The 14585-nt window shown below is 39.8% G+C and overlaps 1 protein-coding gene across 2 annotated transcripts in view; it reads right to left on the reverse strand.

The window, feature by feature from the left end:
- The window catches only part of cabin1 (calcineurin binding protein 1), a 63711-nt gene extending 49283 nt beyond the window's left edge, over positions 1–14428 (reverse strand). For both annotated transcript variants that reach the window (XM_079467170.1, XM_079467169.1), the window contains exons 1-20: positions 14362–14428; positions 13660–13704; positions 12918–13013; positions 12627–12740; positions 12053–12187; positions 11395–11575; positions 11150–11279; positions 10898–11047; positions 9782–10200; positions 8922–9093; positions 8615–8745; positions 8300–8517; positions 8074–8146; positions 7783–7970; positions 7572–7694; positions 6928–7125; positions 4696–4938; positions 4160–4349; positions 3154–3266; positions 2866–3018 (exon numbers count right to left, since the gene is read on the reverse strand). In XM_079467170.1, the coding sequence (XP_079323296.1) occupies positions 2866–3018; positions 3154–3266; positions 4160–4349; positions 4696–4938; positions 6928–7125; positions 7572–7694; positions 7783–7970; positions 8074–8146; positions 8300–8517; positions 8615–8745; positions 8922–9093; positions 9782–10200; positions 10898–11047; positions 11150–11279; positions 11395–11575; positions 12053–12187; positions 12627–12740; positions 12918–13013; positions 13660–13662 (3030 nt within the window). In that variant the 5' untranslated portion in view covers positions 13663–13704; positions 14362–14428. The remainder of the gene's footprint in view (positions 1–2865; positions 3019–3153; positions 3267–4159; positions 4350–4695; positions 4939–6927; positions 7126–7571; positions 7695–7782; positions 7971–8073; positions 8147–8299; positions 8518–8614; positions 8746–8921; positions 9094–9781; positions 10201–10897; positions 11048–11149; positions 11280–11394; positions 11576–12052; positions 12188–12626; positions 12741–12917; positions 13014–13659; positions 13705–14361) is intronic.
- Between the last annotated feature and the right edge of the window lie 157 nt (positions 14429–14585).

The following is a 14585-nucleotide window of genomic DNA, read 5'->3' on the forward strand; positions in this document are numbered from 1 at the left end:
CTGTGTTTTCTCCAGAGACACAAAGAAATGTGTGCAGAACACCTCAGTATTGCGCTGTGGCTGTATGTACATCGGCAGCGCTGCATAATGGGTGTGTGTGTGTGTGTGGGCGTCCAAATGATCGATGTAACTCTGGCTGTCAGAAGATAATCGATCAGCAGGCTATTGCTGAATCAGACCACTATTTGCTCTGCACAACACCTTCTCTCTTTTTAAACAGACCTTGAGTGAAAGAGCACCAGAGGGACTTGTAAAGACCTGTGTGAAGTCTCAGAGGATGGGCTTAGTCTGATAAAGACAATGCTGTTATCATTTAACTGCACACCGAGAAAGACATTTTTGGATACGAAGCAAAATGAGAATTCTGTCATCATTTACTCGCTCTCATGTCATTTCAAACCTTTATGACTTTCTTTCTTCTGCAGAACACAAAAGAAGATATTTAGAAGAAAGCTGGCAACTGAACAGCACTGGACTGGACTTCTTCTGTGTTCTGGGGAAGAAAGTATCACTGATGCTTGGGAACGAACGGATAAGGCTGAAGCGTAACATTTCTAAACTCCGGATGTTACAAAGCATGTAACTCCATGACTCACTTAGCTGATACTAATGCGAGGAGTAAAACCGTGTTCAAAGATACTGTAGGAGCTTAATATGAACACCATCGATAGGTTCGAACAGAGAATGAGTTAAGCATTCAGGACCAAGGACAAATCCCACCTCCTCGGCCAACAAAGACCTATCAAAAGCAGAGACAATCAGTATTTTTCTCTTACTCTGTCTGGTTTGGGAGAAATTATCCTTGAGAGACAAATAAAACGGACACTAAGCAATTGCCTGTGAGGCAAAGAGATCTATGGCAGCCCTGCCATATCTCTCCCAAATTTTATTCACCAATCATGCGGGTGAAGTATCCATTCTCCATACAACGGATTTCCCCTTGAGAGGAGATCTGTGCCTACATTCAGGAGATCCTAGACATGCGTCGCGCACACAAACAAGTTACCCCCTGGCGATTGATATACGCCACCACCATCATGTTGCCTGTCCTGACCTGGATATGAGACGTTTTAAGGAAAGGCAGAAACACTGCACTGAACTCCAAAAGGTTTAAGTGAAGCTTGCGAAGCTGGGGTGTCCAGTGACTGTTCACCAATCTGCCCTGAAAAATTCCCCCCCCAGCCCGTCAGGGATGCGTCCCCCCAATGGAGCACCCATCCGGAATAAAGACGGGTCCCTCTACAGACGCCTCGTAGCCACTCGCTGGAATTCTCTCATCTTGAGTGAGCCCAGCGGGATCACTGCCAACAACGAACCCATCATGCCCATAAGGCAGAGATAGGACCTATAAAGAAACTAGGCTTCCCTTACGAAACTGGGATAGGCAACTGTAAAATACCGCAATCCTCCTCTCCGAGGGCATAGCTTGGAATGCCAAAGAGTCTTTGTGAAGACCCAGATACTCTATCTCCTGAGATGGTCTCAGCCGGCTTTTGGCATAGTTGATTCGGAATCCCAGATTTCGAGAGATGAGCACGGACACGAAGCAGGGAACACTCTTTCCAAGCCTCCTGACAAAGTGCCGGGGTTCTAATGAACAGATTCCCTAGATGGTGATCTGGTGCCATCTAGCGGATAGAGAAAAAAACATCTGGGATCTGTCTAGCCCAGAGACCCGTTTACCTCTTGGTTCATCAATGTTTTGTTTTTCGGCGCCTCACCATTGAGCCTGGATGCTTTGAACCCAGGGGTTGCTTTGTGATTGTGCACTTGAACACTTGTGCTTGAACGTATCAGACCACACTCCTCTGGTGACAAGTTTTCTGGACTTGAGGTAAGGAAATGGCTGCCGGCAATACTCTGAACATTATTTTTTGAGGGGAAGCGGAACTGGCCTGAACATAAAATAGAAATACATTTTCATCCACAGCTTGCACTTTTTAGCAGGTGAGAGCCATAGTGTGCCCACAGCTTTGCACCGAACCACGCGAGGTGCGTAGATTGAGGTCTGTGATATTACAGATCTCCTCCCAGAGTCAGAGTCTATCTGATTGCCAAGTTCCTCCAAAAGTTTGGCTTGATAGGTCATCAACAATAAAGTTGCGTTAAGTGCCCGCACAGACAGTGCCCAAGATTTGTAAATTTTCTGGTACATGGATGCTGTGAAAAGCCAGAGCTCCTCCATCTAGCTCACATCCAGTGAAGAGTAACCCTTGACGGCCAACCAGTGAGAGAAGGGCTTATCCCACGATTGCTTCATATCTGTGACATACGCCGGCAGCGCAGGAAGCAAATGTTTCTCCACAGCAATCTTACAGGGATGCAGACTCATAGGGGTGAAAAAAGGTGACAATGATGCGAGACCTCCAATGCATATAGACATCGTGGAATAAAACGTAGCTCACTCCTTGCCACTGCGAAACAATGCTAATGAAAGCAGTTGAAGAAGACTCAGTAACGAGACAGAGAATCCACGACTGCACTGCACTCAGCAAAATCAACCTTAATGGTCCATGAACTGGAGCAGGTGCCAAGGAAAGTCTTCAAGGGGAAGAGACCAAGAATGCCGTTCCAGGTGATCACAGCGATATATATATCGGAAGGGGTTGGGCTTCTGGTTGTAAGCTATCCGCCCATACTTCCACAGTCTATCACGCCTGAGGCGTTTCCCATAGTGAGATACCGAGCAATTGTTTCAAACAGAACTATTGCTTGTTAAGAGAAGGTAATATATAATAATAATAATAGGTAATAGAAGTTTATTTCTAAGATGTTTAACATGTTGCTCGAGTTTGAATGGAGTCTGATGCATATAGCTGTAATGATTCTCATATGTCAAACTCAGTGTGTGTGTGTGTGTGTTACCTGTGGGGCAGAATGCTCCTCCAGGTATCGGGCTTTACTTTTCCTTGTCGGATAACCATACAGACAATAAAAGCACTGCTCCAGCGCAGTCTCCAGATCTTCTTTATATGGCAGATTCTCTTTTCCTGAGAGCTTCTCCTGCAATACACGAACCTAAAAGTACACAAACACAAATGTACACGATTCCGCAATAACAAGGTACGGAGCAGAAAATTCTTGCTCTGCAAAAAATGCACTCATACATTTACTGACACAAACTTTTGGGATGGGATGGGTGTATAGACTCACAAAGAATTTGAGCAGAGATCCATCAGAGTTGCAACACCAGGACCGCCGGCCCAGACATTCATGTGCCGTGTTTAGAAGCATGAGAGACGAGGGCAGCAATGGGGGGTCATTCTCTATACAACACACAATATCACGGTATCATGATTTCTGTTGTCAACATCTAGGACAGTGGTTCTCAAACAGGGGGCCCCAAGTTTGATACAGGGGGGTAAAGATTTTGGGGTATTTTATGAATTATAGAAATGTATCATACATTTTATATTTTCTAATTAAACATAAAAAATAAGACTACCAAGAATTTATGTTCCAGAACTGTGTAACTGACTATGTTTTGGTTTCATTTAAATTTTAAGATTATAAGTCTTTATTTGGGGGGCAGGAAAGCGAAGCACTCTACACAAAAAAGTTTGAGAACCACTGATCTAGGAAAATATCATTATTCTTTCCAACGATTCTGATATTACAGTAAAAACCAATACTCAATGGAGCACACAAGATTGAGTTGCATTACAATGACTACAAATGTTACCGAAATACAATAACACTGACAAATGTAGGGTTAAAAAAATCAATACAACAAAAGGAAGAAAACTTCAATATATATATTTTTTGTAATTTTATATTAAGTTAACACTGCTGTTAGATATCTGAAAACAAATCAAGCACTATCAAATAATCATGGTTAATATAGTTTACTAAAACTATTAAAACATTTGTTCATTGAGATCAATTAAAATATCAGCCTTAATATTATTTATAAAAAATAGAAAAGTTGCCTCAGCATTAAGCTGAAATAAGAATAGGTTGAGACTCTAAAATGATTAATTGAAAATAAAAAAATAAAATAAAATATAAGAACTTATATGGATATTTAAAACATATTAAACTGACAAAAAATATGAATTAAGCTAATTCAAAGTATAAATAAAACTACAATACACCTTAAAAAAAAAAGAACATTCAGCAAATTTTTACTTTGGAATTCACAAAAAAGAATATGACATACCAGGATATACTATTGAACTCGAGTCTTCTTTCTTAGCTTCATCATCCTCTTTTGCAATTTGTTGCCGCAGCATGCAGTCAAACGCTGCCTCTTCCTGTTTGATGAGTTGGTACAGCAGAATCCATGGCAACATAGATGAGAAATGAGCCTCTTTGAGGTCATCGGGTAATACCATACTGGTGGCTATCAGCTAGAGAAAGAACAAACAAGAAAACAACCATCAATAAAGACAAACAGTGAAGCAAGGTTCAATAAAAGGACGGAAGGCAGTGGGAACCGGCGAACGTATAACAGACTTTTAATTAAATAAACAAACAACACAACGAACGTAGAAATGATAAAACATGATAAAACACAAAGTCCTGGCCTGGTCCTCTCTCGCCCTTCCCCGTTGTCGCTCCTCTTTTATGCATCCGGAGCTCCTCCGCGAGAGATGCAAGACCGGTGCATGCGCAGCTGACACTCTTTATCACTCCCTTCCCGCCCTGCTCGCCACAATGAGAATAACAAACAAACGCTCGGTCAAGCGCACGCACCTGGATGAGGTTGTTGGCGAGGCGTGGGAGGTTTGTGGAGCGCGGGGTGGGGCTGAGCAGCTCGGGCTTGTCGGCGATGCATCTTTCGATGCCTTTCAGCAGGGCTGTGATGGTGGACACCCACTCTTCCTTTGCAGAGGGGCTGCTGGGTAATGCAGAGTTCAAGTGTTGATTGGCCTCGTTGAGAGACACTTCAGACGTCTCCATGCAAGAGCTGTAGTCTTTAAGCCGCAGCAGGGAACTCTGCAAAAAGTAGATGAATACGAGGTTGTGAGGTTAAGTGTCTGAAGACGCTATTAAAGCCGTCCTGTTATGCCCTTCTACAGAATCTTGATTTTCTTTTTGGTGTCAGCTAGAATACATTTACATGATTTCAATTTCTTCAGAAATATCAGGTGTAAACTGTAAGGATGGCGTTGGGAGTCAGATAATGAAAATGTAGCTAAAGAACAAACAGATCAACCAGAAGTACTCAAGCATGAACAGAACAACTTTAAAATGATGTGTTTATTTTGTAATTGTCTTCTACATTTCAAGCGTGATGATATAAACGCTGTTTTTAAATCGCATAGTGAACTGTAATCGAGTCAATTTATTTGCAATTCAATCAAACCATTTGCGTTGTTCTGAAAAGTGTTTTTTCCCCCCTTTAGAGTAGACGTGAACTTTTCCACGATCTAACAGCAAAATGACACACTAAACGTAAAAAAAGTAGAATTTTACAATTTAACACTTTTCTAGAAGCCTGTACATGAAATGCATTATAAACGTATCCAAAATGAAATCATGTAAACATGGTAATGTCATTTAACCGGAGATGGTTAACTCAAGCACATTTTTTTTAAGTATCTGTACTTTATCAGAGTGTTTTTACTTCACTACAGTTTGTGCGTAAAAAGATTTTAAAAGAGTAACTAAGTACTAGATTTCCCGTGTTTTAAGTATTAAAGGTAAAAGCCAAAAACATTTACTTATGAAATGACATTATTGTTGAATGTTGTGAAGTAGACTTTTTTACAAAGTATAAACACTTTCATACAGATTAACTGTACTTAAGTGGAATAAAATGCATCTGTACTGCCCAACTTTAAATAAAAAAGAACTTCTGAATTTAATTTATTACAAATTTTAAACTCTACACACTTCCACCTTTGTTATAATTTGGGGTTGAACGATTATTGGACTTGCCGATTATCGACGTCGATATTAAGCATTTCTTCAACTATGTATGAACGTAAAGACAGATGGAGATTCTCCTGAGTCAGCTCATTATGTGATCACATCCTTGCGCTCTATTTCACATGATCCACGCAAGCCAATGGCACAACAAAACAGCAAGACTTTGCTAAATATGTTGATTTTACTGCGAGTTTGCCGATGTCACGCTGCACATGTGCGGATCTTCAGACAGTCCTAAACAAAGAGGAAAGATTTACATTCCCTTTAAAAGATCGCCACTCAGAGGATCAACGGTTTCTTTGTAAAGAGCAACATACATCAAGTTCAAAGCGTGAATTGCAAGTTATTTAACATCTTAACCGACATTAATGTTACACATTATATCCCAGTTCTTAAGTGCCTAATTGATGTTTATAGGTTATTTAGCTTGTTTAACACATAAACCTTCATTAATCTTATATTGTCTTTCATAAGATAAGATATGCAAGAAATATCTAATATCACTTTTCTTTACTTAAGAATGTTAAGATATTGTACTATAAAACAAGACACAAAGGCTTAGTAAGAATATAATTTTTTGCGGTGCATTATAATGAGAGGTCGACCGATATACGTTTTTCAGGTCCGATGTCGATTGTTACAGGTCAAGTAGACCGATAACCGATGTTTTGATGTATATATCTCGTGTAAAAGTTTTTTTAAAAATCGAAAACTAAGAATAACAAGAGCTCTGACAAAAACTTGTACATGTTTACTATAGTAACACCATGGTAAAGATTAATAGTTGTCAGAAAGACACTTCTGCTAAACATCTTAGGTCACTTTTCTTGTCAAGTAAATCTATTTAGATTTTTCCTGAAAAACTATGCTTTTATAACCCAATTGATTTATTTAACTTGAGGCACATTGTCATTCAATAATTCGATTTAAAATGATAATAATATCATTTATTATAGTGACTTAATTTACCTGACTTATCAAACAACATCTCATTGCGTTTTTAATTGTAATGTATTAATTATCATGTTATGATGTGATGTGTGAATGATTCACCTGCAGCAGTAAGAGCTGGGCTGGTCTCTCAGGCGCTGAGCTGATGTAATCTAGCGCTTTGAGTCGTGTCGAGCCGGAGCCGAAGCTCAGCGTTGGCTGCAGTAACCGAACCACCGACTGATAATCTCCGTTATCAAACAGCCTCTGAATCTCCTCCAGAGACTGACATCGCTCTAGAGACTTCAGCTTCTTCTCAATCTAGAGACGGAAAGGAAAAAGTTGTCTATATGAGGACATACAATTGAAAACTTCCTAAAAATAAAACACCAAATCCTTTATAAAAGCTACAGATAACTCTCTTGGTTATATCATAACCCATAATAATTTTACTGGGAGGAAATGGGGGAGGAAATCTGTTTGTTACCGACATTCTTCCTAATATCTTCTTTTTATGTTCCTAAATAAATGAATGCAGATTTGGACCAACTTTAGGGTGAGTAAATGAGCAAATCATTTTTGGGTGAACTTTGGCCTTCTTTCACAATAATGTTGCTTTATTAGAGTTCTCTCTTTCTCTCTTTTTGTCAGTCTGGCTGGCTTGTGTGAGTGTTGCTGACATTACCAACCAGCCGTAAATACTCTAAAAGCTTGAGCAGGAATTAAATTGTCATCTGTTGTGTGATTCTGTCCTATCTGGACCGTACCTCATCTACAGAGATGGCAGCGTCCACGCTTAGGTTGGGCAACTGGATGGTGATCTCGCCGCTCTGCCCCTTCAGTAGACCAACACACATGTCGTAACACTCTAGCGCCTCCTCCATGTCACCCTACAACGGCACATAACCATCCACATGTTCACTTCACTGCAAAAATATACTAAGTACCGATGGTTACTTCAACACAGACGTTTTTGACCTGTAAGGCGAGTTGTCGAGCTTTAAGCCAGTGAACTCTGACGCCGAAAGAGATCCAGTCGTTTTCAAATAGATCTCTCTGAGAGGACGCCATGGTCAGGAGAAACAAGTCCGACTGAAAGCGAGCCTCCAGACCATCTGCATCCCCACAAGCTCTCCCTAAACCAAACGCGCTCTTTCTTTGAGACACTACAGACATAAACACATTTGTTTGAGGTTTAATTTTGGCATTTGCGAATAACATCTGCAAGTGAAAGCCTGACATGAGGATCTTTGAATGACTGGTTCTTACAGATTTTGCCTTTCATCAAGGACTTCTGCTCCAGCTGTAGCTCCAGACAGCACAAACACATCAGCATCATTTCCTGTTTCACAAACACGAACACTTTCAGACTCAGACACAAACACAACAGATTTCACAGAAAACACACAATAATGTGACCAAATGCTCATAAATGATCCATACGATTAGGGCTGCATACGATATGCCCAACATAACAAGCAATTGCTTTTCATGCCTTTATGTGCCGGTTGCTGCAGTCCCTGAGCAGAGGATTGGGCAGCCCAGTGCTGTGTTTCCTCCAGCAGTTGAATATATCCAGCACCACTCCACAGAGTCCTGCAGGCCACTCTTCTAGAAACTTCTGGCCCACTCCCTTCAGATAACGCAGCATCAGCTCCAGGATGCCGCCGTTCTGCATGTTTGCCAGCAAAAACGCATGCACCTCCTTTCGCTCTGAGGAGCAAACAGCAACAGAGTACAGATTTCTTTTTTTAATAGGAAAAATGTAAAGATAAAGGAAGAAAAAAAGATAGAAAAACATTTTCTGTACCCGACTCTATAGAGGCTAAATCCTCAGAGTTGGAGCCGAATCCATGGTTCAGCTGGGAATCAGGTTTGGCGTCACTCTGAGTGTCCATGTTACTGAGACTCTCATCCTCATCATCTTCAAACTTTTTTAGCCTGGAAATAATTATGAATCAATAAAACACAGACAGGCTTCTGAAAACACATTAAGGAGACTTTGGACCAGTATGTCTTCACTGCAGTTCCCAATACAATGTAACAAAAACTATTGCTTGTTATGGACAAGTACTTTACATATCAAGTGTTTGAAAAAGTAAACTTTAAAGAAACACCTGGATGGGAGGAATTTGAGCAGAAGTTCTTGGAAGTCAATCCTCTCTTCTTTCTTGCATTTGGTATTACGGACACGTGCCGAGCGCCTTTTTGCAGTCTCTACATTTTCCTCCACCACACGTTTTCTCTTGGTGCCTTTTCTCGCTTTATCACTCAATGCGGTGTCCAGAGCTGTGAGGTGAACACTAGTGATATTAGTGTCATTGTGTGACTTTATATGCTTTACAACTACACAACAAAAAAACAACTGATCAGGAATTCAGCTTTCCTGTGGCTCAGTGGTTAGAGCATGGTGTTAGCAATGCCAGGGTCATGGGTTCCATCCCAAGGGATTGCACATAGTCAGAAACAAATGTAAGTCGCTTTGGATAAAAGTGTCTGCCAAATGCATACATGTAAATTCAGGCTCTTTAAAGCTGCTGTAAGTCCTTAAGTGGAAAATGTCTCCAAATGTTCTACTATCCACTAGCTGTTTCATATGTTGAGGATGGGAAAAGTCTTTGTGCTGTTGTGTTAGCATAATTCTAACATGATTTGCATTTGTTGTCATAATGCTAAACTGATTTAACATTCGTTAACATTTTTTTACATGATGCTAACACGATTTAGCAAAACGCTAACATGATTTAGCAAAACGCTAACATGATTAGGTTTGTAGCTGATCACAAGGGTGCTCCATTTTTTGCTAGGCATTGTTAGGGTATAGGTTCAGGATCTAATAGGTTCAAGTATTTAGCAAAAAAATCATGTGACCAACGACTTTATAAATTTGGTTTGGTTTGGTCTGAATTTGGTTTGGTCTGAATCTTAGTTAGTACGTTAGTATGGGTGTATGCATGTTGTGTGCATTCAGACTGACCGGCAGAAGTAACCATGGCAAGAGCAGCTTCCTCAGTTGCGTTGGTGGCAGAAACAGTGACTGTGGTTGTGGTGGTCACCTCGATTACATTCTGGTTTTGTGGTTCCCCTTCAGGAGCACTGGGCTGGGCTTGTGGCTGAACGGAGGGATCGGTTGGTGGGGGGAGACTGGAGATTGGGCTGATTGGAGCAGGAGTTGGCGCAGGGGGTGCTTGAGGCAGAGCGACCGGCACTGGGGGCGGAGGGGGATCTGAAGAAACGACGACTGTGGTCGTAGGTGTGCTGGAGGGCATCTGGAGAAGGCAGTCCGGGTCACGGTACATTGACAGGTCGATTCTGCGGCCAAAGTCGGGCCGTGGGACCAAGCAAGCGTCCTGGTGTTTGTACATGGCAAGAAAACTCTCACCCACACTCTTCCATCTGTCAAGGAAGTCAACAAATTTTGGTTAAAACTGAAATCCTACAAATGTATTCAGTAGTTGCAAATTCAGAAATAAAACAAACTCGGTTACAATTTGTCATGATGCTAACATGAATTAGCATGACATTAACTAGCTAACAAGTTTTAACATGAAATAACATGATGATGATTCGATAATTTAACATGATGCTAACATGATTTAACATTGTGTAACCATCATGGTAACATGATTTAACATTGTGTAACCATCATGGTAACATGATTTAACATTGTGTAACCATCATGGTAACATGATTTAACATTGTGTAACCATCATGGTAACATGATTTAACATTGTGTAACCATCATGGTAACATGATTTAACATTTGTTAACATAAATTAACATGATGCTACCGTGATTTAACATAATGCTAACATGATTTACCATTCGTTTACATGCATTAACATGATGCTATCATGATTTTGTATAACGCTTACATGATTTAACATTCGTTAACATGTTATAACATGATGGGTTGTAGCTGGTCACTAGGATGCTGCATCTGGTTGCTAGGAGTTGTTATGATCTATTACCTGTTTACTGTGTGTTGGTAAATTATATTTTAGCTTGCTACTAGCAAACTTAACAGAGGATTAATAAAGGATGAGAAAGTGACCCTAAACTTAACGGTAGTGTAGTAGTATCATTAACTCACGTGAAGTATTTGATCGGCTCAACCAGTTGCAGATCAGCCACTGGGTGTCGTGTCAGTTTAGCCTGTCTTTGTCTCCTGAGCTCCAGCGCCTCCTCTACGATACTGTGAGCCTCTTCCTCATCTACATCACCATACTGTGCTGACACATCACTGCAACCAAAAAACACAAACATAAGAGCTACGCACAGTTTATGCTTTTAAAGCATCACTAGATCAGCATAAATACACACTTAACGCGATCAAAGTGCTTACAGTTTAGAGAACATCTTCATAGAGTCTCGTCTGAGGCAGGGCTGCTCCTCAAAGATTTTCTCTTTCAGCACGTGACCCTTACTGTAACCCACGTCTTTCTCCAGAGCCTTACAGATGTAATAAAGACAGCCTGCAGGAAAAGCAGACGTGCATGACACTGTTAATGGATTGTGAATTAAATAGCTAGTAGAGAATGTCAATGAATGTAAGTGGCTCGTGGTTAATGTAGCTGTTTTTAGACTCACAGCTGTAGTCACTGATGGCGTAGAGGACTGTGATCAGGCTGTCCAGACAGGGCCAGTGGTCTGGGTTGCAACGTAAGCCCACCTCAAAAGCATGACGGGCCAAAGGCATCTTCACCGTTTTCATTGCCAGCTTGCCTATTTTATACCACATATTCACATCTGTGGAGTCCAGCATGACAGCCTGCAAGACAAACATACACATTCACCATCAACTGTTTCCATTGAAAGCACAACGCTAGGCTTTGTTAATGTACACCACAGTATTCTGTAATATCAAATTTGGGTAATCAAAGTTTAGTACTGTTTTGAAGTGTAGTAAATATTGTATTCAACTTTTATATTTACTATGGTAAGGTTCAGAAACACTATAGCAACTAGTTATTGTATTCCCACTTGTAAACTATCAATAAAGTATTTTGTTTTATTCTATAGTTTTTTTTTTCTAAATTAAAAGCAGTCAACAGTTGTTTTTGATGCGATTTCTCTTCAAGGAACAATGATCTGGCTGCACAATGCATTTTTTCAGACTTCCTTTTATTCCACTTTTGAAGCTGTCAAATAACACAAGATGATTTGTTGCAACTTGCGGGTTAGAAGTTTCTTCAGGTTGGAGCTGTTCTGATTATTGTTCCGCAGAAGTTGACTGCATGTGTTTTACCTGCACATAGAAGTCCATGGCAGTGTCTATATCATCTTTGAGCACAGCAAGGCTAGCCAAGTTTTTATAGGTGGAATACTTCAACATCAGCCCGGGATGCTTGAGTCCAACTTTCTCATCTTCAGACGCCACTGCCTGGTGCATTTCAAGAAAAGAAAGATTAAAACAGAAATAATTCGTTTTTTTCTTGTAACATCAGTAATGTTTGGAACTTTCAATTGCAATTTAGTTTTGTTATTTGAAACAAACATATATTTATTTTACAAAGAAATGTGCAGCATTTGAGAAATAATCAGAGTATGTCTCATTTTGTAAAACATAATCATAAAAAAATGTATCGTGAGATCAGTATTGTGGATCGTGTCGCACCATGAACAAAACTTAATCGTTACATCATAGTTTTTTGTCATTGTGACATTGTACAGCTGTCATTTTTTTGTAGTTGTGTAAATGTACAGTAATATTATATATAAAACCGTTCTTTCTGTGTTCCAAGCAAGCATAGAGAACATAATTTTTGGGCAAACTGTTCCATGAATCATTTACAACAGAAGCTTGGCACAGGAATGATCACCTCCTTGAGCAGGAGGGTCTTGAGGAGCTCATGGTAAGCTTTGGCAGACTCTTCAAACTTATCATGTTTCTGCAGGTCAAGAGCTTTGTGATACAGCGCAAATGCTTCTGCCTCCTGCAAAACAGAAGAGAATAAAGTGCATTGAACGATGTTTATTTGTGAATCATTTCACAAAAACGTTTAGCTGTTAAAAACAACAATTGTTACCATAAACAGAAAAAGCATAAGGTTGCTAATGATATCAGACGGCTCATAACATTGAATTTTCTTTTATGACAGGCTCTGACTCACCTGGGCTTCCTTGGTTTGACTCGGTTTTGTGCTTTTAAAGGCATCTTCATGCTCATCCGCAGCCTGAGACAAGGCATTGAGAGCCGCGATCCGGATCTGTGACGCACAGGAGGACAAACATCAACATTTTCAGAGTATCAGAGCTAAACATATGCGTGAACAACAAAAACTATTTTGTACTGCAGTGAATTACAGATTTTTTTTTACATTATTTAGTAACAGTGGACTGAATGCTATGATTGGTTATATGTGTTATGGTTTTAAGATTGCCAAATAAGATTTTTATATATAGACACTTTTTTCCGATAAACACAGAGAAAGACATTTGGAAGAATGCTTTTGACCAAACAGATCTTCCCCCCTTGACTCCCATGTTAGAATAAATCACTTTATCGTTTTTTTGTTGTGTTGAATACAAAAGAAGACATTTCTTTTCTGGGGCACTTTTGACTACCATTGTCATTTCTCCCACTACGGGAGTCAAAAGGGGGGCAAAATCTTTCTGGTTGTAAGAATTAGTCCGAATATCTTTCTCTGTCTTCATCAGAAAAAAAGACATGTATACTTCTGAATTTTCATTATTGGGTGACGTATCCCTTTGAGATTTAACGCTTTGTTGTTTACTCGCCTCTTCTAAGTCACCTTGAATAAAAGCATGAAATGCCTAAATGTAAATACAAGTGGGTCACGTGACTCATTACATGCGTCAACTTAATGCAAACATAAAGAATGAAAGACTTACCATGTTTCTTATTTACTATGGATCATTCACTCTGAACAACAGCATCTGTAGATGTGCAATATATAATTAGAAAACACATTTAGTCTTTGAGTTATACAATTTTAATATGCGACCATACTATGCTAATACAAAAATGTGTAACATAAGTATTTACATGCATAATAACAATACCCCCTATCTATACATGCAGTACAATATTAGAATGAGATAATATACGTGTAATAAACATACTAAAGTAAATGAGCACAGCAGATAAAGGCAAATATTCACTATTTCTTTGCACTCGTAGCTCTTTGTCTAAAAGTGAGCTTTGCAGAAATATAACAGCACACCAGCAAAGTACGCATCCTCCTCTAGTACGGAGTTACATTCATTGCGTCATTCATTAGGGCTCAATGTTGTTATATTCATAAGCAAGGTTCTAACAACACAGCTTAACGTTAAGCCTGATACGAAAACAGATATGTGTTGCATACTTAAACAAACAGATCGGTCTGTTTTTATACAGCTATTTCAATAACAACAAGCTAACAGTGCTAGCGGCAGGAACACGTCACAGCTGACCTCAGTGTCAATGCATTTCAATATAATGCACAGTTTCGTCATGCTCGACATGTAAACCCAAACACGCGAGCTGTCCGTCGCACACACGTGTGCTGAGTTTGTACATGTATGTTGTTGTTTTTAATGGAGAACTCTTACCTGCCGCGAGCATGATATTCCGCTCGAACCGCTAGAGTCAGTGTCGAGTGCGCTGATTGGACGGACCGGTGTCACGTGGTGAGTCTGTGTTTTTAACTTTGTGCACGAGCTATTATTATTATGAAAGGTTTCAAAACCGAAAATCAACTGATCAGCTTCTTTAAATCAATTTGATATGTTTTCTTTATCTTCCTGAAGTAGACATTTAATATATAATACTACAT

Source organism: Barbatula barbatula (assembly GCF_947034865.1).
Source record: "Barbatula barbatula genome assembly, chromosome: 11".
NCBI classification, from domain to species: Eukaryota; Metazoa; Chordata; class Actinopteri; order Cypriniformes; family Nemacheilidae; genus Barbatula; species Barbatula barbatula.